The sequence below is a fragment of the Salvia splendens genome, chromosome 4 (genome assembly GCF_004379255.2).
Source record: "Salvia splendens isolate huo1 chromosome 4, SspV2, whole genome shotgun sequence".
NCBI lineage: Eukaryota > Viridiplantae > Streptophyta > Magnoliopsida > Lamiales > Lamiaceae > Salvia > Salvia splendens.
The window spans coordinates 23,055,621-23,077,659 of NC_056035.1; the positions used below are offsets into that span (position 1 = coordinate 23,055,621).

The following is a 22,039-nucleotide window of genomic DNA, read 5'->3' on the forward strand; positions in this document are numbered from 1 at the left end:
GACCGATTCTTTTTCCTGAGTAAACTTCATGATGTCTTGGATAAAAGATGAAGTTTTGGTGAATTTTTAAAGTTGACTGCGCAATTCTGCCAGAAACATGTTTTCTCTACCAGTAGGTTACGTTTTCTATTTGACCGACCTAAAAAGGTTATTTTGGCGTGATTTTTAAACTGAAAGTTATTTGATGAGTCTACTACTTTGTCGTAAAGTTTTAGCCCCAACGGAAGTCGGGTGAAGTTTTAATAATTTTTACAAAATGGTTGCGCAGTGCTGCCAGATTTCTATCTTGACAAAAACACTATGTTGTTATAAGTGAATTACTTGATTGATATATGTGATGACATGATGCGCTGTTCAAAGGGGGGAAAAGGGAAAACGATAGAGACATGCATAATTTTAAGTCGATGGTTGTGACTGATAAGATATATATATTATCTAAAGGTAATAACTCGTGCGCGAAGCGTGATAACAAAGGGAAAGCAGTAGTCGAAATCTAAACGGTCGAGGTGGGCTTCTTTTCTACCCTACATTTTTGTAGGTTTTCTTTTACTAAAATCTTTTACGTATGACTGTGGAGCTATAAGGGTGGTTTAAAGTGATTATCATGCCGTGATTTGTTTTAACGTGCCTATCTGATGTGGCTGTTGCCACTGTTATATAAATCGAATTCGGGTCCTCGTAGGGCCGCAAACCCTACTTGGATTAGTGTACACCTATGGTAGACTGTGTGCTAGCGTACGGGCTGGCCGGTCTAGTGACCTGGTTTGCGGCCGCATTCCTTGTCATGTATTGGCAGATATGGTTGATGACGATGGGGAAAAATGATTACGCAGTCGCTATTTTGAACAATGGAAAATATTTTGATGCCTCGGGCCTTTATATAGCTCAAACCCCGATGGTTACCTACGTATGGCATGATAATATGTACTCTTATTTAAAATGTTTTCGGCATGAGCCACTGAGTATTTTCAAAAGTACTCAGGCCTGCATATGTTTTCTCTATGTGCAGGTTGAGCAGCAACGAGCGGTTGATGGTGTTGAGCAGGAATTAATAATGAACTATGGTCGTTTTGAAACTCCGAGTGTCTTCGTGTCTTCACACATGACGTCACTCTTCTCTTGGATGCTTCCGCTGTGATGTTTGCTTTACATACTTTTTATTTAAATTCTAAAACTGTTTCATTTGGGATTTTTGCAAACTCGTTACTTATTTTGAATAAATGCTAAACCCTTAGTCATTTACTTGTTGAACATAAATACTTTTGGTTGTTTTATTTATTAAACTTAAATATTGGTCACACTTTTATTGAAAACCCTAGCCTTCTTTGAATGTCCTTTAAAGCCCCTTTAAGTCGCGATCGCCCGCTTTTATTAACCCTAGGGGGCGGTCGTGACATTCGTGGTTCCCACCTTGAGGACAAGGTGGATTTCAACCATGAGAGAGTTGATACGATCATCATCTACATATTATTAGGGAATATCCATAGGATATTATTCTATTTAGTTAATTGTGATTCACCCTATCTTTCTCATATTAGTTTAGATATTATTAGATTTGATTTACTCTATTTCCATAGAATATCATTGTATCCCCACATATTATAAATATGTGGAGTATTTGCATATGATAGTAATCAGGAATCATTCAATCAATCCATGAGATATATACTTTGGCTCAAAACGTGAGCTTCAAGAAACGACCCTCAGGCTGCCGACGAGAGATCCTCGCGCTCAGCAGCCCCCTTTTGCCGTTCAAGTCGCCGACCCAAACGTTGGGCGCTCGACAACAACGGTACTTGTTTCTTGATTACGTGTGGATTTCGACGTTAAGGAGGACGATCCTTAACACAAGATTTTAGACATTTAACACACCCTCGCACGTATGGGTCGGAATGACACATTCTCACTCTGTTTTGTCTGCTGCCATTCTTGTAGCTGCCCTTGCAACTGATCCCATATCTGGTCATTCTAACCTTGCTACTGCACATTCTGATGTTGTCGTTGTTGTTGTTGCTTCCTTCTCTCATCGCTCCGGGTTCGTAGATGGTCTAGCCCTGCTGCAGCCACGCATCCCCCGCCTTTTGTTTTGTTGATGATGATAAGATTTCCTGATTATGTCCTACTTATGATGTCATAAATATAATCATATGAGAATATTCTTTTTTTTTGTCCTATTTATTTCCTCTAGTAATAACCTCCTTATTAATATGAATAAGGAATATTTAAATGTATAATTTTCACCATAATATCAAATGTTATTTTTTTAAAAAAAAAGCCGAAATGTCCTTTTGGAGCTTGAGGTTATTTTTGAAAAAAAGAATCCAAAGTGCAAAAGTCCTTAGCATTATGACATCGAAGTTTAGAGAATTTTACTTTCATGTTTTGTCGATACGTGATGTATTCTCTACGTTTCAATTAAATTGAGTCGTATATTTTTTGGTATATTAAAAATCAAAATATCTAATCACTTGTACTATATTTTTTCTCTTACTTTATTCTCTCTAAGCTCTCCTATTTTATTTATCTCATTTAACACAATATTTTAATCCCTATATTAAAAGAAATACTTCCGTTTAGTTGAAATAAAAAAGAGTAGCACTACATTTTACACTAACATAAATAAACACGCAACAATATCCAAAATTTCAACACCCATGTGTAAGAAAATCCAATGGTGCTAATAAGGTCTCTGAATGGACAATGTAGTTTATAGTTTATAGTTTATACGATTATTTAACTTTGGAGAGAAATAACATGTAGTAGTAATTAATATGGGAATTATTAGTAGCAGCCTGCTGTGAAGCCTCCATCTACATAAATAACCTGACCAGTAATGTAAGAAGCAACAGGAAGGCACAGAAATGCAACCAGCGGTGAAATCTCATCTGCTTCCGCTATTCGGTTCACATGTGTTCGAGCCATCAAAGGCGCCAACATCTGCAGAATTGACACCTCCACCTCTTCCTAATCAGATCAAATTGTTAATCAACAAATGTTAGTACCAACCCTAATTCGATAAAACATTTTTCTTTAAAAAATGGTCATGGTATGGTATCCCCAACTTGAAATATAATAACATATACTCTCTCCCTCCGGTTCACAAACATTTTGTCATTTCGGTCCATCCCACAATAAGAGTCACAATTCACTTTTATCATAAATGGTAAGTATGTCACACATTTCAGTAACTTAATTCACTTACATTCTATTATAAAATCAATATAAAAAAGTAGACCTCATATTCCACTAACTTTTCCAATCCACTATTCTTTAGTATTTCTTAAAACCCGTGCCCACAACAAATGTGGCTCCTATTGTGGGATGGAGGGAGTATAATTTGTTATCGAAACAATGAGTCTGCTAGCTCATCTTAAGTTGATCGACAAAAAAAAAACATCTCAATTAAATTGAGCTGGACATAAATCAAAGTTTTAGATACTCCCTACATTTCTATATATTTGAGACATAACTTTTCGGCACTAGGTTTAAGAAAGAGATGTTTAGGGTGTTAAGTAGATTGATAAAAAAGTAAGAAAAAAAATAGAGATAATAGAGTAGAAAGTGAATAAAGTAGAGAGAATAAAGTAACAGAGTGAAATAAGAGTGTGAAAAAATGTTAATTATTACTCCTTCCGTCCTATAGAAATAGGCTGAATTTCCTTTTCGTCCGTCCCATTAAAATTGTCTATATCCATTTATGAAAATCTTTTTCTTCTTCCTTTTTACTTTATCACACAACAAAAAACTCGCCAATTAGTGATGAATATTTCCATCACTAGTCAGTAAAATTACTTCACTTAAAAGATTAGTGACAGATCAAGTTTCGGTAGATACGTCATTAATAAACTTGTCAGTAAAAAGTTTTAGTGACGGAGTTTCTGTCACTAAATTTACTATGACGGAAACCATAGGCGACTGCTTCGCATTAGTGACGGAGTAATCTGTCACTTATTAGTGTCTGACGCATTTCAGTCTTTAGTTGTTGAGCTATTGGATGTCGTCACTAATTCTGTCACTATTTTGCATTTTTTTGTAGTGTCATGTATGAGCCCCATCATCTAGTACATTATTTCAATCACTTTTTCTCTTACTCTCTTACTTTACTAATTACTCCCCTCGTTCTATAACAAGAGTCACATTTTTCCATTTCAGTCCGTCCCACAATAAGAGTCGCATTTCACTTTTATCATAAATGATGAGTAGCTCTCACATTCCACTAACTTACTCTACTCACATTCTATTATACTATATAAAAAAGTAGACCCCAAATTTTATTAACTTTTTTCTAACCCACTATCTTTTACATTTCTTAGAACTCATGGCCACACCTATTTTGACTTCTATTGTGGGGCAGAGGGAGTACGTATTAAAACCTTTGTCATCTTCAATTAGCCTATTTCTATGGGACGGAAGGAGTATTATATATAAAAATAATTCAACTATAAGTGAGCTTCCCAAAATAGGAAAATGAATCAATTATGAGAGAATGGGAGGAGTGCAAAACATAATTATACATACGGGCTTGATGATGGTGGTCCTAACACCAAAAGGTGCGACGGCGTTGACACAGATATTGTCCTTGGCCCACTCGCACGCCAAATTCTTTGTAAGTTGATTTATGGCACCTGGAATATGAAGGATATTAGACCGTTGCCATTTTTATATGAAATGCAAATAAAACCGTCTATATATAATCTGCAAAATGCAATCTGCCTATAACTAAAATGCAATTTGCGGAAATCCATCTACAGTTCACAAATGTATATTGTATTTTAGTGTTTACAATATTGCATGTTTCGTGCCATGTGGCATCACAAGATTGGATGTACGTAGTGACTTTAATTAAGGATGCATGATAGGGCTCGTTACAAGCATATTTTTATAGGGGTTTATTACACTAAACAGGTTAATAATGTGCGAAAAAGTGTTGAATTTAAGTGTGCATGGGCTATAAAGTGTACAAGCGGCAAATGCAGGATCAACTTGATCAACTCGATAAAGGAGTGAAAAATGGCCAGAAATGGAGCTAAGTTGATCAGTTGTGTACAAGCAGCGGAACTTGCCTAGCCGAAAAGTTGATCGAGTAGAGTGCACCACATGAAATGATGAGTCACATGAGAGACAATAAAAGATGCCATCTCAAGGGCACAAATGTCAAGATAGGATGGGCTTAACCTAGGAATTTGGGCTAAACATCATCCTATAAATAGCAAGAAGAATGCATGCAAAAGAGAGTTTTTTCCGAGTCCAGAATCACCTCAGTCACTATCACCTCAATCACTACACAGTCCTCTTTTACATTTTCAAGCATGGAGCACGGAAGTTAGGAGTGATCGAAGCCGCAGTTCTACTTCAACCTTCCTCTTTTCTTCCTCGTCAGGGAAGAAAAGACGCAGATCTGCCTAATAAGCCTTCATAGTTTGTTTTTCTTTAAAACCCGAGGGGTGGAAACAATTGTTGCTTAGTTTTCGTTCATGTTTTCTTCCGAATTTTAGTTATTTTGTTTAGTCTCTACTCTGTTCCTTGTTGTTGATCGATCTTCTGAATTTACGCTTTGGAATTCTATTTTGTTTGTTGAGGATCGTTTGAGAAATGGAGTTTTCAATGCAAGCTACTTTGGATCCGATGTTTTCTATTCGTGTTTCTTTTATTTAGCTTAGTTCTATTCTAATTTGGAAGTTAGCTCTGCGCAACTCAGTGATTTATGTTTAGATCTGAAGTTAGGATGAAGTATGTGATGCATGTTGGGTTGGATTCGGTGATTTCGGAGTTGGATCTTGTTTATATTACCTCTGTTGCTCTGTCTTCCGATTCTTCACAGTTAGATCTAAGTTACACTTCGTTAACTTGCTTGAGTTTAGGATAGATACCTAAGATTTGTTTTCTCTTGGGTTAAATCGCATGGATTCATGTTTTGAATTGTTTGTTTCTCGCTTTAATGTCATATGTTGTGCCTTCCTCTGTTGTGATGTTTGTTTTAAGATGCATAGTGAAGAAGAAGGTCGTAGTTCATTAGGATCGCAGTCCCTGTCGCCTTTTCGTTGTTTGCAGCTTTTTTTGTAGTGCTCTTTTCTTTCAGTGGTCCCCGCGGTTATGTTGACGTGTGGTTATTATCTGAGTTGATCAGTTCAAGTTATGTTGTTCATGTTGATAGTTTAGTTGATCAAGTTAGTCCATTGCTTGAGTGATTTTAGTTAACCCACAGTAGTGAAGCGTGGCAGCAGCCAACCCCCCAACATGTCTCATACACAACTCGACATGTCTCTGTCCCTGTGGGATTCGACCCTTACTTCCCTTTACTAATCTATAGTATTGTGGGTTAAGGTATTGAAAGCCCTAAGCCTCTCCGTTTGCATGACCAACGACTGGATAGTGCCCACTTAATCTCTTCATCATTGACTTGATCAGTTGAGTAGTCTCGACATATAAAAAATCTGTTGTGTGAACTAGAGTCATTAGGTTGAGGAAAACCTCGCTCGCTAGCTTTCAAATGGCGCCGCTGCCGGGGATGGATGGCGTTTTTTATGTGCATGTGTTTGAGATATTTGGTGTAAATAGTTGATTTATTTTGTTTATTTTCTTTTGCAGTTTATGCACCGGAGCCTGAATTTTGGATGCTGGAACAACACAGTGAACTAGAGAGACACAAAGGGTAACTGGAGGATAAGAGCAGCAGCTAACCCCATTGTCACATTCAAGCTCTGAAGGGGAGGAAGATACACTCCCGTTTGTCAAACAAAATAAGGAAGAAACTGAGCCAGAGGAAAAACCTGCTCCAATGACGGATATAGAAGATAATGATCTAGAGATTGGATCCCTAAACGCCCACATAGACGGCGAGCCTTCTCAGGCCATAATGGTGACTCTTGCTTAGTCAGGGATTGAGATATAGAACAATGTACTGGCGGTCATGCCACATTTTTAAGGGCGAAGAGTGCACGAATTCTGCAAACTTTGTAGAATTCAGAAGCGACTAATGGGATCAAGCGAGGAAGATTATAGGCTGCATGCTATTCCTTTCGCATTACAAGGCGAGGCTGACACCGGGTTCATGAGGCTGCCTCAGAGATTTATAGGGACCTGGTCGGAGTTTCAACAAATATTCTTGGATTACTTCTTTCCCTCGACAAAAACAAATGCCCTAAAGAAAGAGATTCAAGGAGCCCGACAGGAGACTGAGGAAACTTTGAGTGAATACTAGGGAAGATACAAAAGACTGCTCAATGCATGCCCGAATAACCGTATGGTGTAAGCCGATGTTTACAACACTTTTTATGAAGGACTAACCCCTGAGAGCAAAGATCTAATGAACTCTTCGAGTGGTGGTGACTTTTCTAAACTGAAGGTGAGTGAGGCCAATAGAGTTCTGGATAGATTGATCAATGCCAATAGGGCATATGATAATCCACGTACCACAATCTTAAGGCGGGTGCCAGCGAATACCTATGCAGAAACAACCAAGGAGAGAATGGAGGCTCGCATGTACAAGATGAAAAAGGCATTGTTGGCCACGATGGAGAAACAGAACCAGCCTGTCCCGCAGGAGAAAGTGAATGATGTAGTAAGCTAGGAAGGGATATATCCCAGCTACGGACCTCAGGGAGACCCTGATCTTCAAGTTCAGGTGAGTGCCTCTAGGCATTGGAGTCCTATTGGGAACTGGGTTCCCAGGAAACAGAGAGAAACTCCATGGAGAGAACACCCAAATTTTAGATGGTCGGATCAGAACCAGAGTCCGCCACCACCACCAGTCAGCATGTATCAACAACTACCTGCTATTACCTACCAGCGACCACCGGCCATAACTTATCAACAGCCGCCGGCTATCAGTTATCCACAGCAGCATGAGGGGCAACCCCAATGGCAAAATCAGAACCACGAAGGGCAGAACAACTGGAACAACAATAGGGGACAGGGGAATCAGCCGCACTGGCAGAACAAGAATCAGAACAATCAAATGGTCTCTTATGTTCCATCGCATCAGAGAAGCTACCAAAATCAGAATCCAAGTGCCCCCTTGCAGCAACATGGACCAAATGGAAATTTCCATCATGGGTCAGAATCCTCTTACGGTAATCAACCGGGAGCAACCTCCAGCCAGTCGATGTCCAAGCAACCCAAGGGAACATAGGACCTAATTGGAGATTTGCTAAACTCTCTGCAGCATATCCAAGGAAACATTCAGGCCTACAATGATGTGGTACATAGGCTACAAGATGCTCAACTGGAACACAAGGCAGCCTTGGACATGCTTACCAAACAAATCTCACAAATGGCAACTACATTGAGCGAGATACGCGAGCATAATGGTCACCTTCCTGCCACTGTCAAGATGTCAGATAGAACCAACATTAGCAAGATTACTCTGAGGTCGAGGAAGGACTATGCTGAACCCTTTGGGGGAACAGTGTTGGACAGAAGATAGAAGGGAAGTGCTATGGGATATTCTAATCATGTAAGACGTTGAATCAAGCTCAGAAGAGCTAAGACACTACGGAGAAAGAGATGCTGGCTATTGTGTACTCTTTTGAGAAGTTTCGTCCATATCTGTTGGGATCCAAAGTCATAGTGTACACCGATCACGCAGCTATCAAATACCTGCTAGCGAAGAATAAATCAAAGCCCAGGCTGATCCGTTGGGTGTTACTTCTGCAAGAATTTCACTGGGAGGCAAAGGATAAAGCTGGGACAGAGTACAAAGTGGCAGACCGCTTGAGCATGATAAATCAAGGAGAGGATAAAGAAGATGTCCCTGATGCTTTTTCGGAGGAACACCTATATTGTGCCCAAGGATCGAATGTCCTGATCAGCTGGAAGGATGCGCTTGATGCAGCTGATCCAGTAGCCTTTTTATATGAAGTAAGCAGAAGGCAAGCTGAACCCTGGTTCGCTGATATAGTAAACTATTTAATAACCGGTGAGCTACCTTCTACATTAGAGGTGACAAGAGCCAAGAAGTTAAATATTAAGAGTGAAGCCAAGTACTACTTTTGGGATGACCCGTATTTGTGGAAAATGGGAATTGATCAGGTCATCAGGAGGTGCATTCCAGAGTGGGATCAAGAAGACATATTGGTTCATTGTCACTCTCTTGCCTGTGGTGGTCATTTCGGTCCTAAGAAGACATCGAGGAAGGTTCTAGACAGTGGATTCTATTAGCCAGATCTTCATAAGGACGCCTATGAATTCTGCAAAAGGTGTAGCCGGTGTCAGTTAACTGGTGGGATTTCTGCCAAAGATGAGATGCCACAAGTACCCATCGTGGTACGTGAAATATTTGATGTATGGGGAATGGATTTTATGGGACCTTTTCCTTCATTCTATGAGAACTCGTACACTCTAGTCGCAGTCGACTATGTATCTAAGTGGGTGGAAGCCAAGGCAACAGTGACAGGCTCAAGAGGTCTCAAAGTTTCTGAAGTCCAACATATTCAGCAGGTATGGAGTCCCTAGGGCTATTATCTCGGACCAAGGCACTCATTTTTGTAACCGCACAATCGAAGCTCAAATGAAGAAGTATGGGGTAAACCACCGTCTATCCACTCCTTATCATCCACAAAGCAATGGTCAAGCTGAAATTTCAAACAGGGAGATTAAAAGCATCCTCGTCGTAAGGGCACCCCTTAGTTACCCCACCCCTTAGTTACCCCACTTTGAGCCAAAATTTCGAACGTACCTTCCTTTGAAACCATGAGCCTCCATGCCAGATGAGTTAAGGGATAGAACGGAGCAGTTAACCAGCTGGGGATGAAAAAGGAGAGTTAAAGCCAAGCGGGTAGAACAAAAAGACAGAAAAAGAAAGAAAATTAGAAAATGGATAGGGAGAATGTATAACCGACCCACACAAAAAAAAAAGAATAAAGGGCAGGAGAAAGTGTAACCCGACCAAAAAAAATGCGTAGTTGATGGGAAGGGCTGGAAAAGAATGTAACCTGACCCTATGAAAGGTTAGATGAATAAGGCCACAATGGCCAAAGGATAGTGTTTATGTGGGGAAGATTGAAGATGTAATAGGGAGGCTGCTCCAGTTTTGTTCCCAAGTTCACATGTCCTTCGTTGTTGTGAAGAATTTTATGAACTTAGAACCCCTAGGATCCTTACCTACTTACACCATGACCCCTAGCTCCGTTACAACACTAAGAAAGACCTTAAGGAACTAGTCTGTGCCTATGGAACTCAAGCATCAGTGGTATGGCCAAATGAATGAGTGAATGATCCTAACATCTCTGGTGAGGAATGAGTGACCGAGTGAATCCAACAATTGGCTAGAGTAGGGCTATCTTGACGAACTGATAGACTAACCAGACTGAACCAAAGGGAAGGGAGGAATTTGAGACTGCAAAATATTTGGAGTGACCAGGCTATCTCTGCCTTCCTCTGCTGTGATGTTTGTTTTTAGATGCTTAGTGAAGAAGAAGGTCATAGTTCGTTAGGATCGCAGTCCCTGTCTCCTTATCGTTGTTTGCAGCTTTTTTTGTAGTGCGCTTTTCTTTCAGTGGTCCCCGCTGTTATGTTGATGTGTGGTTATTATCTGAGTTGATCAATTCAAGTTATGTTGTTCATGTTGATAGTTTAGTTGATCAAGTTAGTCCATTGCTTGAGTGATTTTAGTTAACCCACAGTAGTGAAGCGTGGCAACAGCCAACCCCCAACATGTCTCATACACAACTCGACATGCCTCTGTCCCTGTGGGTTTGGCCCTTACTTCCCTTTACTAATCTATAGTATTGTGGGTTAAGGTATTGAAGGCCTAAGCCTCTCCGTTTGCATTACCAACGACTGGATAGTTGCCCACTTGATCTCTTCATCATTGACTTGATCAGTTGAGCGGTATTGATATACTAACAATATGTTGTGTGAACTAAAGTCATTAGGCTGAGGGAAACCTCTCTCGCTAGCTTTCAATGCGCCCTAGCGGTCCCATATATATATATATATATGATAGTAGTTTATATAGTGAATAATACCTTTGGAAGCAGCATAAGCAGAGAGAGCAGGGAGGGCGACGCCACCAGCAACAGAAGAGATGAAAACGATGTTTGCGGATGTAGATGCTTTCAGAAGAGGATAAGCTAATTGGGAAATATGATAAGGGGATTCTACGTTTGCTGACACTATTCCATCCAAGTCTTCAGCAGTGTGATCACAAGCATGCTTCAGTTTAGTTATTGCAGCGTTGTTTATCTATCATCATTCACACAAATTTATTCAGTATTCCATCCATGCATCATGCATGCTATATGCTAGATTTGACTTTAATACTCCTATATGTTCCATAAAAATATAAACTTTTTCCATTTTAGATCGTTCTATAAAAATAGCCCCTTCTATTTTTTTTTAACTTAGAACCTCGTTCTCACTAACAATACTATAATTATTTTTTCTTTCTCTCTGTTACTTTTACAAATTGTTTATCAAAACTTGTGCCGTCCTAAATATCTATAATTTTTATGTGACAACTTGATATTTAACTAAAATTTTTATGAGACAACTTGAGTACAATTAGTGTAAGAATATGAATGCTCATGCCTTGTTACATACGTATAAGATCAGCCGGCCTTTATTACAATTTTATTTTTTTAAATCATAGTACTACAAAAGAAGGAAAGAAAAAGTTTATAAGGAAGCATATATATATATATGTATATATATATAGGGTTTTGATCTATGCAAAACTAGATTTAAATACAGAAACGCAGAACAATATCATAATTAGGTCACTTTTAGGTCATAATTAGGTAATTTTTAGATCATGCTAACAAAGCATGACCTAAAACGATCTTAGCATGACATTAAACTCAAATATTATAATATGACCTAAAATTGCTTAATTATGACCTTCCGTGTTTTTGATTAATTATTGACCATTAGATCATCTAATCCTAGGGCCAAGATTTGGTCTGCATTTCTGGATTTAAACACATACTTATTTTGATCATCTCCCTATATATATATATATATATATATATATATATATATATATATATATATATATATATATATATATATATATATATATATATACTGTCGTCGTTTAATAGTATATTTTAATAATCACGTAAATAAGATTCCCACATCAATTAACAACATAATCAAGATTGTGCAGTGATTTGGAGGGGCATCATCTATTGAAGAACTAGGTGGTCCAATTTGTTTAAAACTAATGTATACTATGGTTTATGGATATCGAAACAAATGGGGATGAGGTAGTAAACCGAGTTATGGATAGAACAACCAAATAAGTCGCCAATATTTGTCTATACTTATTAAAGATATAATCTCTCAATTATAAAAAAAATAATACGTGCAGATGTCATCTACCAATTAATTTGCATCACATATGTCCAAGTAAAAAAGATCAATTTGTCTAATTTTTTTTATTTCTTGTGGGCCACAAAGATAATTTAGCTAGATTTTAACGCTTAATATTTTTGTGTAATGGTGCCTTCGGAAATACAAAAGGGATGTGTAAAGATAAGTCGACATTCGTCTTATTCTAATTGGAACATTTCTAATTTGACATGCAATTTTATATAGTGTTATTTTATGAATAAAATGAAAGAATAAAGTAACATAAAGAAATAAAATAGAGAGAATGATGTTTCTATATTTAGAAATGTGTCATTTAGAGTGAGATATTCCAAATAGAAAAATATGTCACTTAGAGTTAAACAGATGGATGGAGTATATAAGTTCAGGATTTTGTACTCCAATAATACTGAATTTTTGTCAAGCATATTTTGTTAAATAATTTACCCTTGAAAAACACATTGGCTGACTTTGAAAATGGCTGTATGATAGGTCAATAAACATGTTAAAAAGGAGGATATTTTGTCTACTTACCAAGATATTAAGCTTTCCATTAAATTCTAAAGAGACATTTTTGATAAGTTCTTCTCTTTGAGTTCTTGAAGTCAAGTCACAAACTGATCCCTTCACCTTAAACCCTTTAGCCTCCCATTCTTTCAACCTTTCATTAAGCTCAGAACCATTTCTCGAACATGTATAAATCGTCGCACCAAATTCAGCAAGCTCTTCAACAATGGCGTATCTATATATAATATAAACACACACACACAAAAATATAAATGAATTGAGTTATGAAAAAGATCGAGGTAGATATACCATGTAAATTGAATGATTAGTCAAAAGAAAAAAAATATAACCCGATTCCTCTGGTGCCACCAGTGACAAGTGCTGTCATTGCTTCGAGACTCCATCGTTTTTGCCTGTTGGAATTCTGGTCTTTCGATGCCATGTCTTTTTTTTTTAGTTTGGGTTTTGGTTTAAGTAATTGACTTGTGAAGTTGAGTTGATACTTATTATCTTTGGAATTGGAACAAAGTGGGGTGCCGTCCTAGTTGGGAGTTGGGGATTTTGTTTCTCTATTTAATGTTTATACTATTATAATTCACCGATAGAATCTGTGAATCGGCAAGATGGTGACTCGTAGCATAGTTTCTACAACTACAATGCTATTTTTATTTTTATTTTTTATTTTTTATTTTTTTATTTTTTTATTTTTTTATTTTTTACTCTCTATATATAGCTCATTAACTGAATTTATTTTAAACACAAATATATCCGCAAGTGTACTAGGCTAATATAACAAATAGTAAGCAAGAGTATCATATCCACTGAGACAATGAGTATTAACCTAAGTACCAAAAATCCATCTGAACGGTACTATCTAGATGAAGCAAAAATATTTGTTTTAGTAAATCTAATGAAAGCAAAAATATAAACAATAATTGAAATAACTAAAGCAAATGGAAATAACTTGGATAAATAAAAGCAAATAAAAGAAAAAAGATATAGATCAAGAATTAGGAAGGTAGAATCCTACGTGATCGATAACAACTATCATATGTTCAACTAAATTCCAAACTATGCCAACAAAGGGTTTCAAGGGTTATTAAGCTATCACTAAGGTAAAACCATATCTTTTCCCGAAGCATACAATTTGTATATTGTTACCTAGAACCGAAGTCTCCTTCCTAGAACTAAGATAACAACTTCTAAAAGCTCCTAAGATAAATTGCTTCACTCAAAGACATCAATTTCTCATCTTTCAAATTAAACTACTCATCTCTCGATTATTGTAGTAAAATCTACATGCATTTATACGGTGACAAGTAAAATAAATGTATAAGCACAGAACAAATCAAAAAACCACATAAGCCAAGGCACAGAAAAAGGAAATCAGTGAAACATAAGAATCATTGTATCTCCCCCGTAGAACTCTACAAAGGACTTAGCTATGCATGTTCATCGCAGAAACCAAAGAAATATTCAAGAAAATATTCAAAAAATTGTTTGAACAAAATTAAATCACAAAAACTCCTAGAATTGGATTAGGCGGATTAGAGGCCTCATCTTCAGTCTTACGAAGAATACTCGTCATCCTTTCGCTCTTCTCTTCTTCGTAGGCTAAAATCTAAGATTTTTTTGTTAAAGGCGTGTAAAAGTTGTGCAGGAGACGTCTCTGGCATATTTTATTCATTAGGGCTCTAATTTCCATCGATAGAACTGTTGGTCGAACCTAGCGGACCGCAAGGTTCGTTGACTGTCGAAGCTGGTGAGTCGCCAGGTGCTCACGACATTTTGGTGCAAGGATCTTGGCGAGTCGCCAGGTTGGTCATTGTGCGAAGCTGGCGGCTTGCCTGCTTTGTTCAGCATTTTCGCCCTTTTTCATCCCGGATGCTTCCTTTTGCCATTTAAGCTCGTTTTCAACCATTTTTCAACACATTCTTCACAAAGTGGTCAAAATACCAATATCATAGAGAAGTAGCTATAACCATGTCTCAAAGTACACCATATATGATCAAAACCAAGTAAAACTACTCTCTAAAACCATGCAAAACCGAAGTAAATCAATTCCCCCAAACTTAAACAATTGCTAGAGAATACAGAATAAATGAGCATATCACAATATGATTTCCATCAAGTCAAGCCTTCGAATGCACTCTTACTACTAACTTGTATTTCAACTTGGATTCATTCATCACTCGGGATATATATCTTTGCGTGTATTCACCTCACTAAAAAGTGTATAAGATATCAAGTAGACAGTCAAATCAATAACAAAATACATGGATTACCATAGGCTTGCTCAATGTCTAACATCTCTTCTACTTCGAGTGACAATAAATCCAGAGTGCGAAAGGTCTTTTATTTAGGTTATAATGTAGGCTCTTTGGTAAGGTGAGAAAATATTTGGCTAAAGTGACTGAAATTCTCAAAAACATAAAATCCCAAGAAATTACAACAGTCAACTTTTAACTGTTAGGTTTAGTATACTGAAAAGCATATTTCGAGCAAGTTCGCGCGAATATAATCTTGCTTGTATACGGAAAACTCTACAATCCACTTTTAACCCGATTCAATATTATTCGAGCAGTTTGCACGAATAGAATCAGTATATTATTACATTGTGTTTGGTTGTGCGTTTATAAGATGTTTTATAAACATTTAAATGCATAAGAAGTAAACAAAGCCTAAGTCTTATGCTTAGTAGACTGGTTGTGGGCGTCGTCCACTTTAAGGTAAAATGATAAGATGTTAATTAATTAAGTCCATAGCAGATTTTAATTAATTAATAGACATTTATATCTTAAACGCGAGAAATAAATTATAAACAAAATGGAAACCCGAATTACTTGTAATTTTTTATTTGGATGTGGAGGTCAATATTACTTCTGTAGTGGTTGCTCGTAATATTCCAATATAAGCTTTTATTAAATTGTGGGTTCAATTTAATTAGTAAAAAGCTAATTGGGGAGCCCATATCCAAAACCTTCCATAGATCCCTGACTGTGCCCAATATGAACTTAATATAAATAGGAGAATAAATGGGACAGAAAACACAATATTTAAAGATGAAATTTTCGTCCCTTCTCTTTTTAAAGGAGGACGAAATTTTCTAATTTTCTCCTCCGTGAGTTTTTCAGCTCCTCCTCCGTGAGAAAATTCTGTCTCGTTATTTGAGTCATAGTATTTTGATAAGATCAGCCCACCCTGATATCGAGATACAGTTCGGGAACCAGTCAGAAGATCCGTGGTCTAGTATTGACGATCATCGTGGAGAAGGCGTGAGCAAGCGACGATTCTTTGGAGAATCAAATTAGTAACTCTAAACTGTAGAATTCATGTTTTAGGATTTATATTCTTTAAGCATGAATTATTTGCGTTCTAGCATGCAATTATGTGTTAACATGTGAATAGATTAACCCCATAATCTGTCAAATAGATCATACGTCTGATTTATTTTTTTTGTACAAGTCTTCCGCTGTGCAAGGGGCTCCAAACCCCAACAATTGTTATCAGAGCCAATGCCTTCGGAGGCGTCAGGCTTGGTGAGCTCGCGAGATGAGTGGGAGCCCAGCGCTGCAGCATTTTTCAGTGGGAGTCCGACAGAGGGATGATCGGTGCAGGAGCAGCAGTAAAACAACGCTGCAGTGCCGAGAGGGCTGTCGGAGGCGACGCGAGAGCAGCAACGACGATGCAGCAGCAGCGTCAGATACGACACAACAACATCGATGTCGGGCAGCAGCGGCGTCCCTCAGTGAGCAGCCCCAACAGTGCGTCAAACTAGGGTTTTTCCTATGCGCGACGTCGCATCGCCTCGTTCCGTGACTTCGCTTTCCAAATTTTGATTAGGGTTTCCAAATCCATGGATTCAATTTTGGAAATAATTCAAGATAAATATGAAAATGATATTTTATATATTATATGAGATTTAATTATGAATTAATTAGATTTTTTCCTTATTTTATGGATTTGTAGTGATTTTAATTCCTAGATGAATCATAGTTAAATTTGAATAATGACAATCTAATTTTTATTTATCTATATCCTATGGATTAATGTGGATTTATCCCTATACAAATCCTAGTTGGATTTAGATAATGATAATATTATTTTATTCTTATCCTATGAGTTTATATGAATTTATTCATAGATAAATTCTTGATGGATTTGGATAGTAATAATATAATATTTTATTCTTATCCTATGCATTTATATGAATTTATTCATATATGAGTTCTAGATGGATTTGAAGAATGATAATATAATATTATCTAATTCTTTGGATTTATATGAATTTACTCCAAGAATAAATTCTAGATGGATTAGGATTAATATTAATATGAATTTATTTTTATCCTATGGATTTGAATAGATTTAATTCTATTAAGACAAATCCTAGATGGATTAAAACAAACATTAATCCAAGTTATCCTTATCTTTTGGATTTATATCCTAGATAGATTAGAATAAAGATAATATATAAGAAAATCCTTATTTAATTGGATTTAGATAAATTAATTTATCGAAGAAATCCTAATTAATGTTTGATATATTCTGGATGTCTATTCTAAATAGAATTAAGATTTGTATATATTTTGGTTGATAGGATTTTATTTTATCTTATGGATTATGATGGAATTGTTTCTATCTAGTAATATCCTAGTACGATTTAAATAATGATAATCCTAGAGCAACGTTATCTTGAATCGAAGGATTTGATTTTATCGAAATAAAATCTAGAATAATCCTAAATGGATTTACATAGTTAACATTATCTTGATAAATCCTAAATGAATTTGGATAATCATCATCCATGATAAAACTTAATTATTTAATTGATTCTCCCTTGACTAGATTAAATAATTATCGTTAATTATCTAGTGTGTTTAAATGTCATGCATTAAATGGATTTATCTGTTTATTTGGTGTTTATCTTTTTAAGTGGATTATCTGCCTTATCTGCTTATGTGATAATTATGCAAAAACCACATAAAATATCTAAGCGATAATTACAACAAGTGCGTTGTATATGGTCTCCATCAATTGGTTTGCAAATTTTATGAAGCCAGTTTCTAATATTATCGACACCCATTATGTGGGGACAATAATCCTACAAAATAACAAGTTCATATGGGCAGACCTCTCAAATATAAATAGTGTGAACTAGAAAGTAGTTTCTAATATTATCGCCACTCATTATGTGGGGACAATAATCCTAAGAAATTACAAGTTTCAGAAGCTCATACAGAATTTATGAGATAGTTTGATTTTGTTATCAGCACATGAGCATTGTTATGAGAATGTGTTGTAGAAACAAAATCATGTAATGCTAAATCTGATGGTCGTGCTTAGGCAACATTAGGCGGCCATGCCATTATGTGGTCTCTGGACTATTCGTCAGTGTTGTGACCAGTAAAAATGTTAAAGTTGTGAATGAGTATTGACCTCTTATGGAGGGTACCTGTTTTCGATTTTACAGTTGCAAGATACATAATTGTTTTGTGGTTATTTGCGATTATGTATTGGGCATAAGTATGTGATAATAAGTTAATTTGTCAAATCTTCATTATGTCATTTAATATTTTGTCTGCGATCCTTAAAGAAAAACTTGAATGCCAAAATTATGTAGACTGGAAATGTGAATGGATAAGATTCTCATCTCTAAAACTTGGAGTTTATACTCAATGATTCATGTCCTCCATATCCTCGACATAATTCCATGAAGAATGTTCGAGAATGCTTTTTGCATGTACTTGACAAGTTATTTGAGGAATAAGGTCAAGCTATTTTTTCTTTTAAGTAGCATGACAAATCTTGGTTAGTTACGATGAAAGATGGATATCAATAGAATCTGTCAAGATGATTCGATTGGAATATCCTAGAGGGACAGAATGTTTTGAGGAATCTTTTGATCATTCAAATAGTTTCTGACTCAAGTCATCGCCTGAAGTAATAAGAAATGACTAAAAGAAGGTTTAACCGAAAAGTACAAAACCTTCAGAATATTAGTCGATATATTACTGTTAGAGGAAAGTAACATGATAATTGACGAATTCATCAAGGCTGCAGTTTTCCTAAGTCCTATTTCATTGAACAAAAGACTAGATATGGAAATGAGAGAGCATGAATTGTCATCAAAGTTTGTTTATAGCGAGAAGAGATACTTTGAGAGTTGGATTGACCTTTTAAAGAAGGACAATGACTTACATGGAAATGTAACTTCTAAAGAGATCTTGATCTAGTTAGGCATTTGTTGCAGTGGGAGCAATTTATGCTCAATTATTGTTTCATGATTGATGTTTATGACATCATAGTATTGAAACAATATAAATGCAACAAGATTGAGTATCAAACAACACATCAACTTCTTAAATAATAAATGATAAAGTATTTATGGCTCTTAATATTAGAGATAAGAAAATACTTAGCAATTGTTCAAACTGATATAAACTATCGAGATTTTACCAATTTGTTTGATAAATAGCTTGAGAGTCGAGAATGTCTGTTTGATGCACTGTAAGTTAGAATCATTTGATTCAGATCGCTTACAGAAGTGCAACATAGAAAGACTAGCAAGCTTTATGGTTTATACCATAAGGAGACGAGCAATGGGTTATGATCAGTAGTGGGAGTCTAATCTCCCTTGACGAATCCAAACATTCTTCTAAAGAATGGGATAGTTATGTAAGAAGGAATCGAAGTCTTTCTAAGACAAGTTTGATTAAGTGATGAGTTGTACTCATGAAAATCTTATTATTGATGGGATAAGAGTTAGATACAACGAGATACACTTTAAAGAAACTACCAACATCAGTACCTACTACAAAACACGAGTTGTGGACTAGGGCGACTCTAGTCTAGCACATCTCAAGGTGTAATATTGTTCCAATGCATGTTGGAAAGGTATCCACGTAATTGGAGTTGAGTACTGGGGTATGTTTCAAGGTTGTCCCAAATGATGTAAGGTTATAAATTCTGTAATCTTCAAAGATGGATTTCTTGAATGAAGACCAAGAGATGAACTACAAGCCTAACAATGTGATAACTCTCAAGATAAAGAAAGAGATATCAAATTTTCCACATTACCAAGGAGTCATACCATTAGAAACTTTTGCACTAACAAAATCAACTTCAGTACCTAAGATTATAAGAACCATGTCGTAGTGGAAGTGTTCCTTGGAACATAACAAGTTCATGGGTCTAAGAGTGTCGCAAGACTCGGTCTTAGATTAACTTGAACATAATCCCATTAACTACAATGTAGCATTGGTTCATTTGGATATTCATCCTTAAAAATGTGATAGATTCCAAACTACAATCTACGATAGACAACATGTTTTACAAGACTTGCAATACTACCTACGGGATGTGTCAGTCAGTGGGAGATAGTATATTTGCAAGTGTAAATGTGGATCTCAAATGGCTAGACTATGACAATGAGTTATGCCCAAAGAGAAACATCATCTTCTCGTCTGTCGTTGTGCCAAGATTGATTTGATCCTACTGTCTATCAGAACTTACATAAATTAGAATGTATGTATTATGATTGTCAAGACAACTTTCTATTAAAGAAGTCTTGAGGAAATCATCTACATGGAACATGCTAATGTGTATGTATTAGAGTACAAGAAACACATGATTAGAAGCTTATGAAGACCTTTGTGGTCTTAGGCATGAATCTAAATCAGAGTATATGTGATTTATCAAGATTGTCAAATGTTTTGAATTTGACTTGTGCCCTTAATAGTGCTGTAAGCACAAGTAAGTTGAAAGTGCGTTAAATATGGTATTATTGGAACTCTACGATGATGAAATCTACAAAAGTTTCAAACAACTCAGATTGACATCTGGCGTATGAAACTGGTTGTCTACCTAGTTTAAGATAAATGATTTAAGAGAAACTAATTACATTCTAAGCATCTAAGTCTTTAAGATTGCTAGAAGGAATGTTGAGATTCTCTTAGGAATCATATATCAATACATTGCTTGGAACATTTTAGTATTAGAATTTCCATGCAAAGGCTTTTACATTTCAAGATGGAATTGTCTTGTCTCTAGTAAGTGTCGTTTGACACTTAGTGAGATCAAGAATGATGAGACTAGTTTCGAAGATAGATGTCTCATCTATGCTATGATGTGTACTAAGTTTGATATTAGTTGTGCTTATGCATAGCAAGTGTATATCATATTAACAAGGGCAAAGGACTTTGATTGAGGTAATGAATATACCATAGTACTTGAGAAAGACTAATCGCTATATTCTAGTTTACCAGTCACTCATGTAATGTCCTTGGGGTTACACTGACTAAGTCTTATGACTAATCAGTAATCGAGTAAGTCATCCTCATTATATGTGTTTACCTTAGGAGTATATTCCTAATAGCTTTGATCGAAAGTTTGAGTATACCTATGAGTATTCTTACTATAGCAAAGGCTAACTCAAGGGACACACGAGATCATAAGCTAAGCAATCACAAAGAGAGATGAAATTAATTAAAGATCAAGTACGCAGCAAAGACATAGTGGTGGAAAAGATATGATCAGAGAACAACCAAACAATTTTTTCACAGAAAATGCATTTGTGGCAAACATGATGTGAAATGAATGGTAGTTCGATATATCTAGCTCCAATACCTGCTTTGTGTATAAGTGGGGGAGTTTTGGCAGTGGGTATACTCGAAACATGTTTTGAGTATAATTGGAGACTGTTAGGTTTACTATACTGAAAAGCATGTTTCGAGCAAGTTCGCGCGGATATAATCTTGCTTGTATACGGAAAACTCTACAATTCACTTTTAACCCGATTCAATATTATTCGAGCAGTTTGCACGAATAGAATCAGTATATTATTACATTGTGTTTCCTTGTGCGTTTATAAGATGTTTTATAAACATTTAAATGCATAAGAAGTAAACAAAGCCTAAGTCTTTTGTTAGTAGACTGGTTGTGGGCGTCGTCCACTTTAAGGTAACTGCTGTCGGTTCTATGCAATGCTTTGCAAAAGAAAAAGAAGAATTTCACGACCAGATAGGCTTTGGCTACCTATCGCCAAAAAAAATAACACATAAACACATACTAGCAAGTTGCAAGTAGGTTCAAGGCCTTAAGCAAAACACACACAAGCAACATATGAAAGCTGGAAAAGTAGTAAACATGGATTGAGCTTTAGGAATTTTTTTTGTATGGTTCCCCTGCCCCAAAATGGCTGAAAATTTGTGTATAGCTTCAT

At 36.3% G+C, this 22,039-nt stretch overlaps 1 protein-coding gene across 1 annotated transcript; it reads right to left on the bottom strand.

Moving 5' to 3' along the window:
- Positions 1-2,697: 2,697 nt before the first annotated feature.
- LOC121799565 (tropinone reductase homolog) lies at positions 2,698-13,349 on the bottom strand. Its single transcript, XM_042198972.1, has 5 exons — positions 13,167-13,349; positions 12,844-13,051; positions 10,968-11,184; positions 4,519-4,625; positions 2,698-2,964 (listed from the first exon to the last, which is right to left on the bottom strand). The coding sequence occupies exons 1-5, from the start codon at positions 13,256-13,258 to the stop codon at positions 2,782-2,784; spliced, it is 807 nt and encodes a 268-aa protein (XP_042054906.1). The 5' UTR covers positions 13,259-13,349; the 3' UTR covers positions 2,698-2,781.
- Between the last annotated feature and the right edge of the window lie 8,690 nt (positions 13,350-22,039).

Coding starts and splice junctions, on each gene's coding strand:
- LOC121799565 (XM_042198972.1), bottom strand. CDS start 13,258: ATGGCATCGAAAGACCAGAATTCCAACAGGCAAAAACGATGGAGTCTC. Junction 11,185..12,843: donor ATGGAAAGCTTAATATCTTG/GTAAGTAGACAA, acceptor GAATGATGATAG/ATAAACAACGCTGCAATAAC. Junction 2,965..4,518: donor GGACCACCATCATCAAGCCC/GTATGTATAATT, acceptor TGATCTGATTAG/GAAGAGGTGGAGGTGTCAAT.